The 11,401-nt window shown below is 40.8% G+C and overlaps 2 protein-coding genes and 1 long non-coding RNA gene across 3 annotated transcripts; 1 reads left to right on the forward strand and 2 right to left on the reverse strand.

Moving 5' to 3' along the window:
- Positions 1-2,288: 2,288 nt before the first annotated feature.
- On the forward strand, positions 2,289-3,819 carry insl5b (insulin-like 5b). The gene is made up of 2 exons (XM_024009146.2): positions 2,289-3,160; positions 3,488-3,819. Exons 1-2 carry the CDS (start codon positions 2,983-2,985, stop codon positions 3,625-3,627), a joined length of 318 nt encoding a protein of 105 aa, XP_023864914.1. The 5' UTR covers positions 2,289-2,982; the 3' UTR covers positions 3,628-3,819.
- Positions 3,820-3,821: 2 nt separating this feature from the next.
- dynlt5 (dynein light chain Tctex-type family member 5) lies at positions 3,822-8,006 on the reverse strand. Its single transcript, XM_024009145.2, has 5 exons — positions 7,903-8,006; positions 6,683-6,814; positions 6,254-6,345; positions 5,801-5,925; positions 3,822-5,142 (listed from the first exon to the last, which is right to left on the reverse strand). The coding sequence occupies exons 2-5, from the start codon at positions 6,793-6,795 to the stop codon at positions 4,939-4,941; spliced, it is 534 nt and encodes a 177-aa protein (XP_023864913.1). The 5' UTR covers positions 6,796-6,814; positions 7,903-8,006; the 3' UTR covers positions 3,822-4,938.
- Positions 8,007-8,180: 174 nt separating this feature from the next.
- LOC139029304 (uncharacterized) lies at positions 8,181-11,326 on the reverse strand. Its single transcript, XR_011481611.1, has 2 exons — positions 10,980-11,326; positions 8,181-10,714 (listed from the first exon to the last, which is right to left on the reverse strand). It is a non-coding gene; the product is annotated as an uncharacterized lncRNA (long non-coding RNA).
- Between the last annotated feature and the right edge of the window lie 75 nt (positions 11,327-11,401).

Here is an 11,401-nt window from a genome sequence, read left to right on the forward strand (position 1 = left end):
GCCTTAACAGGAAGCCAGTGTAGYGAGGCTAACACTGGAGTAATATGATCAAATTGTTTGGTTCTAGTCAGGATTCTAGCAGCCGTATTTAGTATTAACTGAAGTTTATTTAGTGCTTTATCCGGGTAGCCGGAAAGTTGAGCATTGCCGTAGTCTAACCTAGAAGTAACAAAAGCATGGATMAATTTTTCTGCATCATTTTTGGACAGAAAGTTTCTGATTTTTGCAATGTTATGTAGATGGAAAAAAGCTGTCTTGATATGTTCGTCAAAAGAGAGATCAGGGTCCAGAGTAGGTTAGCTGCTACCGAGGTCCTTCACAGTTTTATTTGAGACGACTGTACAACCATCAAGATTAATTATCAGATTCAACAGATCGATGGTATCAAAAGCAGCACTAAGGTCTAGGAGCACGAGGACAGATGCAGAGCCTCGGTCTGACGCCATTAAAAGGTAATTTACCACCTTCACAAGTGCAGTCTCAGTGCTATGATGGAGTCTAAAACCAGACTGAAGCATTTCGTATATATTGTTTGTCTCTTCAGGAAGGCAGTGAGTTGCTGCGCAACAGCTTTTTCTAAAATGTTTGAGAGGAATGGAAGATTCGATATAGGCCGATAGTTTTTTATATTTTCTGGGTCAAGGTTTGGCTTTTTCAAGAGAGGCTTTATTACTGCCACTTTTAGTGAGTTTGAGCTCTCTATCCACATCCGGTGGATAGAGAGCCGTTTATTATGTTCAACATAGGAGGGCCAAGCACAGGAAGCAGCTCTTTCAGTAGTTTAGTTGGAATAGGGTCCAGTATGCAGCTTGAAGGTTTAGAGGCCATGATTATTTTCATCATTGTGTCAAGAGATATAGTACTAAAACACTTGAGTGTCTCTCTTGATCCTAGGTCCTGGCAGAGTTGTGCAGACTCAGGACAACTGAGCTTTGGAGGAATACGCAGATTTAAAGAGGAGTCTGTAATTTGCTTTCTAATGATCATGATCTTTTCCTCAAAGAAGTTCATGAATTTATTACTGCTGAAGTGAAAACCATCCTCTCTTGGGGAATGCTGCTTTTTAGTTAGCTTTGCGACAGTATCAAAAATAAATTTCGGATTGTTCTTATTTTCCTCAATTAAGTTGGAAAAATAGGATGATCGAGCAGCAGTGAGGGCTCTTCGATACTGCACGGTACTGTCTTTCCAAGCTAGTCGAAAGACTTCCAGTTTGGTGTGGRGCCATTTCCGTTCCAATTTTCTGGAAGCTTGCTTCAGAGCTCGGGTATTTTCTGTATACCAGGGAGCTAGTTTCTTTTYACAAATGTTTTTAGTTTTTAGGGGTGCAACTTCATCTAGGGTATTGCGCAAGGTTAAATTGAGTTCCTCAGTTAGGTGGTTAKCTGATTTTTGTCCTCTGACGTCCTTGGGTAGGCAGAGGGAGTCTGGAAGGGCATCAAGGAATCTTTGGGTTGTCTGAGAATTTATAGCARGACTTTTGATGCTCCTTGGTTGGTGTCTGAGCAGATTATTTGTTGTGATTGCAAACGTAATAAAATGGTGGTCCGATAGTCCAGGATTATGAGGAAAKACATTAAGATCCACAACATTTATTCCATGAGACAAAACTAGGTCCAGAGTATGACTGTGACAGTGAGTAGGTCCAGAGACATGTTGGACAAAACCCACTGAGTCGATGATGGCTCCGAAAGCCTTTTGGAGTGGGTCTGTGGACTTTTCCATGTGAATATTAAAATCACCAAAAATMWGAATATTATCTGCTATGACTACAAGGTCCGATAGGGATTCAGGGAWCTCAGTGAGGAACGCTGTATATGGCCCAGGAGGCCTGTAAACAGTAGCTATAAAAAGAGATTGAGTAGGCTGCATAGATTTCATGACTAGAAGCTCAAAAGACAAAAACTTTGTATTTTTTATTTTTTATTGAAATTTGCTATCGTAAATTTTAGCAACACCTCCGCCTTTTCGGGATGCACGGGGGATATGGTCACTAGTGTAACCAGGAGGTGAGGCCTCATTTAACACAGTAAATTCATCAGGCTTAAGCCATGTTTCAGTCAGGCCAATCACATCAAGATTATGATCAGTGATTAGTTCATTGACTATAACTGCCTTTGAATTGAGGGATCTAACATTAAGTAGCCCTATTTTGAGATGTGAGGTATCACGATCTCTTTCAATAATGGCAGGAATGGAGGAGGTCTTTATTCTAGTGAGATTGCTAAGGCGAACACCGCCATGTTTAGTTTTGGCCAACCTAGGTCGAGGCACAGACACGGTCTCAATGGGGATAGTTGAGCTGACTACACTGACTGTGCTAGTGGCAGACTCCACTAAACTGGCAGGCTGGCTAACAGCCTGCTGCCTGGCCTGCACCCTATTTCATTGTGGAGCTAGAGGAGTTAGAGCCCTGTCTATGTTGGTAGATCATTTCAAGGGATTATAGTTCTACCTATGTATCTTATTGCTATGAAAAGGTAATTGCCTACAATTACCTGCATTTAATTTACCATAATTGAGGAGCAAACATGAGTAACTCAGAAAACAGAACAAATATTGTGAGATCCAAAAATACTGTCAAGTCCTTTCTTGGAATTGTTGACATTGTGATGAGAAAATTGTCACAAATACCACTATGTTGCTATGTGGAAGGCCATTGCCTGAATCTGTTTTTACGATGGCCGGATATCTATATCTGTATCTATATCAAGATACCCTCATTAAGGAACACTTTACCAGWGCATGGCAATAAACTGTCTCCCACTATCAAAAAACAAAATCTCATCTGCAGATGATGATGATGATTACCAGATAGGAGGCACATCACCATCACAGTACGTATGACACATCTAAAAAGACTGTAGGAAAGCATGACTAGAGAGCCTATATAAAAAGGGAGACCACACAGGTGTCTTCAGAGAGACAGAAACGGWGTGTAGTGAATCGACAATCTACAGCATCTTGATCCACGGAGCCACCATGAAGTCCCAGTTGTTCTCTCTGCTGCTGCTGTGTGTGCTGTGTGTAGGGGAGGTTCGAATGGAGGACGCTGCGACTGTGAGCGCTGTGCGGCTCTGTGGACGGGAGTTCCTGAGGGCCGTGGTGTACACCTGTGGAGGGTCAAGGTGGAGAAGGTTTCCAGTAGAGGACATAAATGGTCAGTATTACAGAATTACATAGAACTGCATGATATTGTATCTCTATGGTCGTACTCATTATTTGAAAATCAGTGGCATAGTAGTAGCATCTGTTACAAGATTAGAAATATAACTCAAGGCTTTTGCTATATGCCATAATGTAAACTTGAATGATAAATCATCATACAACCTGCAGCTATGATGTGTGCTAAATGTTTGTGAAGTTTTATAATAGTTTGCCATAGAATGAAGCAAGAACAGACACCGGTTGCCCATTGCAGTATGTACATTAACAGTTTAGAAAATATTCTGAAACATTGATAACAGCTGGTGTTCTGGTTGTCCAGGAAGGGTGGACCAGAATGGTCTGAAACCATGGGGGGCCGAGCCTGTGATGGACCGGAGACGACGAGACTTGAACGAAGCCCTGACCACCGTGTGCTGTCAACTGGGCTGTCGGAAGAGTGACCTTACAATCATGTGCTAGGGTCCGATGTGCAGGCGTTGGCGACTTGGCGCTAATGTTTGTTGGAAAATAGTCCTTATTCAATATAGTTGGTTGGCTTCAATGGATGTCAGCTAAAGATAGCATTACTTCCAATTACTTTCATTTACTTTTATCATGACTTTCAATGAAATTCCCTCATTGATCTTATCGGCAATAAACACTGGACTTGTAACCATGGTGATATCTCCTCAGATTTCTTTATTATGGTTGACCTGACTTTTATTAATCCAACAAGAGGCAATATATGTTGTACAATGGACCATTTTAGCTAACCAAAGCGAATGGGTTACATTCAGCAAGTAGACATTTGACTGGACAACTGTACAAAATCAATAATCTATTCAGCAAGTTATGACAAGACCAGCAAATTATTTCATCAAGTTATGAGACTGAAAACCCATATGAGTCATCAGTTCAATAACATTTCCACTGAATGAGGTCTATATGAGAATTGAACAGACTTTGCCTCTCAGGATGAAACTTAGACTATTTCTTTAGTCTAAGTTTCTTAAAAATATAAAACATGCTCTTTATAAAATCTGAGAACAATATTCAAAATATGCTAGAAGACAAGACAGTGTGTGACGATGTGCCACAGTGATTGCAAAAGCTATTTGAGATTTAAATGATCAGGAAATGCTGTATTATACAGTATTTGTACATTATTACACAGACAAGAACATATGTAACCAAAATGAATAATTTCCAGAAAGATATTCAGACTATGGTATGAACTTATTTCCTTTTACCTGAGACTATATTCTTATTGCCTCCGATACTTCCTTGATACGTATGTTTGATAAAACCACAATGCTCTAGGCATGACCTTCATTTGAAGGTTTCCCAGCACTTCCACACAACCGTTCTCCATGATATGCAAATTAACATCATACACATGATAGACAATTTTAGAATACCCACAGTCTATGCTACGAATACAGAAATAGAACATAGGTCATTTGGTACACTTTACTTGAAAGCTCGGTCATAGGGGTTACATAAGACTGTCGTGACAATGACATTACAGCCGGGTGTCACTTTATGGCAATCGACTTAACACTGTCACGACACAAGCCAGTTGGCTAGCTTTAAGCCTGCCCAATTAGCTGATCGAAACATTATTTGTGTCATCACAGTTGTCATAAACTGACACCAACAGTCGTGATTTATCAAATCTATTATGTCATGCTTATAACACTGTTATGTAGCCCTTATGACGGACTACATAAGACTATATAGGACTTGAGTACCCACAGTCCAAGACAGTCATCTGTGACCATGGGCGATGACTCACTCAAAGTAAACAGCGTAGACGTTGGCCACGGCGAAGAGAGAGCTGTTCTTGAAGGAGTGTGAGGAGAAGGTGTCGTTGGAGGAGTCCCACAGGCAGCGGCTCCCGATACGCATGTTCTGGTCACTGAGCTGTCCGATGCTGATCAGAACAATGATCTTATAACGAGGAACCATCAGATCCTTCACCCTGGCTTTGATCACCTACAGGACAAGGAAGAGTCACAGACTGAAAGGGAAAAAGGAACTCTGGCTGCTATTTAAATCTCAGCCGAACACATTTTGGCAAGCGGGTGTGTTTTGTGGCATGACTGTGGGCATATACACTGTAAGGTGTATCAGAGAGCTGTTGATTAAGCTATTTCTATTTCTATGTTAAGATCAACCATACATGTGAGGAGGACTTAACAACAAAATTTGTTAAGACAACTTGTCATAACTTTTTCATTTTACCAGTTAACAACAAATTCTTATTTACAATGACGGCCTAGGAACAGTGGGTTAACTGCCTTGTTCAGGGGCAGAACAACAGAGTTTTACCTTGTCAGCTCGGGGATTCGATCTAGCAACCTTTCGGTTACTGGCCCAACGCTCTATCCACTAGGCTACCTGCTGCCCCATGGTAGGGCAACGATTTTAGCTTTTGCTACGATATGACCATAGGAGTTGGCAAGATAGCAGATCTGGCTAGGGCAATGATATAGGGGTTGGTGTAGAAGCAGTCTGACATCTAGGCTACCAGTTACCCCAAATTGTACCGATACCACTCTTGTCTGGAATAATAACAAAATAAAAACTCATGAATAATTGAATGAGTTCCTCTGCATAAGCAAAGGCGTTATTTAATGACAATCAATATTACCTCAGATATGGTCTTTGTCATCTGCCGACAGAGCTCAGCTTCATACTTCTCTTCTTGCAGGTAACTGGCGAGCACATCCTTCAGGATGTCATTGACCGTGAGAACAGGGAAGCGTCTATGTGGTGCTATTCAAAAGGGGGGGCATAATGTTTCATACACTGTTACACTAATGCCATGTAGTTACTGAGTAACCACAATGGAATTACTCAATTATAATCCAAGTAGCTTCCAGGCTTCCTCACCGAGTGATGAACGAGACTTGGAATTATGGTAATGTAAGGCTATAGTAGCCCAACTAACCACTCCTTCAAATAGGAATGTCATTATTAGCCTGATCCCAGGTCTGTTTGTGCTATCTTGCCAACTCCTATGGTCATTATCATGCCGAACAGAGACAGATCTGGGACCAGGCTAGCTCTGGTTAATAACATGTGGTGAAAATAAAGGCCTCACCCAATTGGAAGGTGTTCTCCATCTGTACTGCGGGTCGAGGGTTATCGTCATGGTGACCAGGCTCATCGATATAGGATACGGTGCTTATAGAACTGCAAGTCAAGATCGATACGTATTCAGATACAGTGGAAGAACATCAAAAGGTCTGTGTTTGAGAAGTTGTCCTCAACCACTGATAGAGGGTCAGATAGTTTTCCATCTCACTAACGGTTGTATTAGGTTCGGATTGGGAGTAGGGCATCTACTGATCTGATCCTAGATCTGTGGCTAGGGCAACTTCTACCTCAAGAATTTGAATGCAACTTTAATATCATGAGGAAAAATCTCCCATCAGAGAAAATAGAATAACTAATTGATCTGGATAAATAAAAGAAGTAGAAGATTCTTCAATCATTTGTGCTAAATGCTTAACTTCAAAAGAGTACTCACTCCTTGATCTTGCCCCCTGTTTCCTTGGCTCTGACATCATGGCTGCCAAGGGATGACACACTACCTCTCTTCTTCAGAAGACGAGCTGCCTTTTCTTTAGCTAAATCAGACATTACTCTGCCTGTTGTCTAGCTAATCATTATAAGGGGGAAGCTTTGTATTAGGCACCTAAGCACATTCAAGGCTAAAATGATTTGTTTATCTTATAGTGTGGTTGATGGTAACCATGTCAACACAAACAGATAAATAATAACACATACAAGACATTTATCAGTTCCAACTAAGTAAATAGTATAGTAGCTATAGGCTTAAATTAGACATTAGGAGAATTCAGTCTCCTGATAGAATGTATGTAATGCAGAATGCTTTGAACAGGGCAACACAGAGCTACTGTTGTGCCTACTTGGAAAATGGTTTCTCCCAAAATGGGCAAACTTGCTCAGTTGTACGAAAACTGATCAGGAGTGTACTCGTTATGACTTGCAACGGAAACCGTTTACTGTCTAACCATTAAGGGTGTGTTCGTAAATTCAATCTGGAGTGCCAGAGAACACTCAGAGTGTGCTCTGGGCGTTCGTAAATTCGGAGAGTGTTGTCATTGTCCGTTTGTAATTTCAGAGCGTTTCTCTCTCGGAGTGTTCAGAGCGCACACCGGACGCTTGATCCGAGCTACTTCCAGACACGAATGAGAGAACACCTCACTCTGACCATTTTTCCCCCCTGCAGAGCTGGTTAGGCTGTTTTCATGTTATCCAGAGCGTAGGTGACTGTAACTGTGCTGCTTGCAACAATGATTAATTACGCTTTTTTGCCGACGTTTACTAACACCGGCCATATTCAACAGGGGTTCGTAAATTCGTCACTTAGTCTGCGCTCTGGCACACTCAGACGAGAGTGCTCTGAAATCGGAGGTGATAGCCAGAGTGAATTTACGAACACACCGTTATAAACCAACTGGAAGCAAGGAGAACAAACGAACCGAAACGGGGAGGGACCTACCCGAATTTGTCCAATATAAACTCTCGTTTTGTTGCAAAACGTTATGAACAGAATATTTCTTTTTGCAACAGAATCGCCGTAATGAATACACCCCAAGTGCAACATTTCACCCTTTAGCCCAGCTACACAACAGCAGCAGAATGTTGCACCCTGTATTCCAAAATTCTACAAGCAGAAACATTGAAACATTTCTGTTCAGCTGAAAATAGCAACACTCTTACCTATTCAGAATTCACGAGTCAAAGCAGAAACATTGTAGCGATCCAGCGCATTGTGTTGTCCTGACAACCGTCCGTTTTGGAGGAGGGGTTTCCTATCCTGCACCGACTGCATTCATCGGTTTTTAAAAGGACCATGTACCGTTTGGCGCGCGCAATACAACTGACAACAACAACAACAACAACGCAATGCATATTCAATAGACTATCCAAAAGAGTAGTGTATATTCATCTGCGCCTGTAACATTGGAAAATGTACAAAATAATAATAAAGACATCCATTTTCATTTCCAATATTCTCCCATTCTTTATTACCAAGTAAAACAGGTATTACATTATATTAACTTTTTATATATTTACTCTTAAAATCTTTGGATGGGAAATGTACATGGTATGTTTGCATATTCAGTGTCCTATGCAGTGAATAAAATACTGACAGAAAAAACGTTTATTTGTATTTGTGAATACTTTTTAAAGGACCAGTAAGGCTCAAACAAATAAATTAAATATTGCAACCAGGACAAAAAAAGTAAAGTTGAAATACATTTACCATAGTTATTGATAATGTCAAGGATAAAAACACTCTTTTGTCATTGGTCGCGACTCATTTTGAATATACTGATTTTGGAAATAAGTAACAATAACGTGATTTAATTCTATTACCATTGTCATAAAGTGAAAATAGTACACGAAACATTTTTTCTCCTTGAGATGGGCAGGAGCAAAACAATTACAGTTACACAAAACTATTTGTTGTTGGTGTGCAAGTCGGGAGGAAACATAGGAGGACGTTACTGGAATAGTATCATGGAAGTGTGATAATGTTGTTGTGGATTCATGCCAAAGGTCAAAGGTTTAAAGTTTAAATCTTCAGGTGAAAGGTCAAACACGATGACATGACTAGAAGTTACAGTAAAAAACAATCACATAGTACACGTACTATAACAGACGTAGGTCTGAATGAACCTGGTTACATTAGACTGAACGCTACACTCACTACTGTTTTCTTTACCCAGTCTAGGTCAGAATAGCATTGGATTAGGAGAGGGGGGGGTACCTTTTGGGGGTGTTAGGCAATCCAAAATTTTTTGAAATAAATTAATTTTTGCATTGTGAGTAAAAAAAGGTTTAAAAAAAAAAAAAAACATTTGAGTAACGCAGATTTGGACAGTCAGTATTTTACAAGAAATCCACGTTAGAAATAAAACAAAACAAAAATGTGTTCTGTAATGTATTGTAAAGGCTATCACCAACCGTATAACATAAATATGATTTGACAAACACAGAATCACCCATATGTCCAAAGGGATATATGAAGAAGCTTCTTTCATATTTACACTTTTTTACAAATTGATTTTCAATATAATGCTATTAGAAAATGATAAAACATCTATTAACTCCACATGGTGGAAAAACAAGAAACATAACATTAGGGGCTTCCGTTAAATATTCATTATTATTCTATTTTAGATAAATCATTCTTGAAGCACTTTTCCATCTTCTTTGATGTCCCCCGGTTATACTTCCCAGCYGGCAAAACTGGTTGAAATGACCTCATAAAGACCTACTTCTAACCAGTAATTGATGTAATTCTAGCATTTACATTTTAGTAATTTAGCAGACGCTCTTATCCAGAGCGACTTACAGGAGCAATTAGGGTTAAGTGCCTTGCTCAAGGGCACATCTGCAGATTTTTCACCTAGTTGACTTAGGATTCAAAACAGTGACCTTTCGGTTACTGGCCCAACACTCTTAACCGCTAAGCTACCTGTCACCCTAACCAGTTGTAATGATGTCCTTTCAACCAGTAATTCTTGAGTAGGACTCCTGGACACAACAACTCCAAGGGACAAACAGAATCCAGAAAGAAATGTAACCTGGTCCAAGGCAACTCTGCTATTCAGCCTGTAAGGTCAACTGCTTTGTTTTTGTCATCCACAAATCAGGAAAACAATATGAAARCATTCTTGATTTTTTTGTGAATGGGTGATGCTCAATCTTGCTCCCAGCAAAACACACAACCACCACATACATAATAACGTTGTCTGTACGTTAACTCCAGGTTGTGGGCCTCAACGTGCTGGTGCAGTACCAGCTGGTACCATATCAGTTGAATCAACCCAATAAATAAATAGAAAACATCAAAATGTCATCCTAACCCTGCACGTGGAGTTCTGGTCATAATCAACGTTAATTAACAATGAACGACAACAGTGTCTATCTATTCACATAAATCTGTCCAGTGCATCTTCCATCCATCACCCATTCACATAGAATTCTTCTCACAAATAAGGCTGGATTACTGTATGTGCTGCCAATGATAATTGACTTTGCTAAATGGGAGTAAATGTGTTGAATACATTATCTTTCATTATGATTTCTAAATGTTTTATTGATTAGGATGCCCAATATCCGACGCCAATGGCGACAGCTAGTCTTTCTGGGGTRRGACACATAACGAAAACATTACAGACAAAAMATTTTACAACTGACCTCAACAACCCTCAAGGTGCACAAAACGAAAAAAAGCGGTGACTACTTGCATAAACTCCAACAGTGCGACTACTGTATTTGAGTGTGTTAAAACATAAAGCAATACCCTGGTGAACCCTGGTGGACAGTGCGTATTACATCACATCCTGTTGTTGCTGCTATGTCATCAGTTACCCCTCCCTGCTCAAGCATTAGGTTTCAGACGTTTCTCAGTTGGTAACTTGTATCGAATGAAGAACCCATAAAAAGTCTCTCATCATCCTCACAGTCAAAAGGGTTCCATTTTACAACAGTGGTGACTAGTTGTCCGCCAGATATTTCCCTGTAACGGAGACACAAGCAGAGTATTCAGAATTCCAACTGTTTGCTATTGCCAAAGTGTTGTTGTCTTGCTTTGTTTTCATGGTCAGGCAACAACGTCACATTCAGGGTTAGAATCAATACAATTTCAGTTCAGTTTCAAACGGGGCCCATGATCCCAGAACGTGTGACAATGACCATGGAAGTAGGCAAGACAGCACAAACCGATCTGGGACCAGGCTAGTATTTTCATGCTTCCTTCACACACAGAACACACAGACACTGACCTGCTGCAAATCTCTTTTTGACCAGCGAGAGCCTGTAGCCAGTCCCCACCAGCTGGATGTCACAGCCTGACAGAGTGCTGCCCTCGCTGGTGAACTGCACCGCCAACTGGGACGGCTTACTGGGACCCTCTGTCAACTGGAACCTACCCAGTAGAGCCCCCACTCCTATAGGAGAGAGAATAATGATGATGGTGTTGATGGTGATGAAGATGACGACAAAGTTGAGGCAGATGATAACAAAGATGATGAGGAGGAAGAGGAGGAAAAGAAGGAAGACAGGAGAGGAGGAAGACAGGAGAGGAGAAAGAGGAGGAAGACAGGAGAGGAGAAAGAGGAGGACGACAGGAGAGGAGAAAGAGGAGGACGACAGGAGAGGAGAACGACAGGAGAGGAGTACGACAGGAGAGGAGAACGACAGGAGA

Source organism: Salvelinus sp. IW2-2015, linkage group LG19, assembly GCF_002910315.2.
Source record: "Salvelinus sp. IW2-2015 linkage group LG19, ASM291031v2, whole genome shotgun sequence".
Taxonomy (NCBI): domain Eukaryota; kingdom Metazoa; phylum Chordata; class Actinopteri; order Salmoniformes; family Salmonidae; genus Salvelinus; species Salvelinus sp. IW2-2015.

What these genes read in the sequence shown, in the direction of transcription:
- insl5b (XM_024009146.2), top strand. Translation starts at nt 2,983, where the DNA reads ATGAAGTCCCAGTTGTTCTCTCTGCTGCTGCTGTGTGTGCTGTGTGTA. An exon ending in TCCAGTAGAGGACATAAATG is followed by an intron (nt 3,161 to 3,487) that starts GTCAGTATTACA and finishes CTGGTTGTCCAG; the next exon opens with GAAGGGTGGACCAGAATGGT.
- dynlt5 (XM_024009145.2), bottom strand. Translation starts at nt 6,795, where the DNA reads ATGTCTGATTTAGCTAAAGAAAAGGCAGCTCGTCTTCTGAAGAAGAGA. An exon ending in ACAGGGGGCAAGATCAAGGA is followed by an intron (nt 6,346 to 6,682) that starts GTGAGTACTCTT and finishes CTTGACTTGCAG; the next exon opens with TTCTATAAGCACCGTATCCT. An exon ending in TGACAAAGACCATATCTGAG is followed by an intron (nt 5,143 to 5,800) that starts GTAATATTGATT and finishes CTTGTCCTGTAG; the next exon opens with GTGATCAAAGCCAGGGTGAA.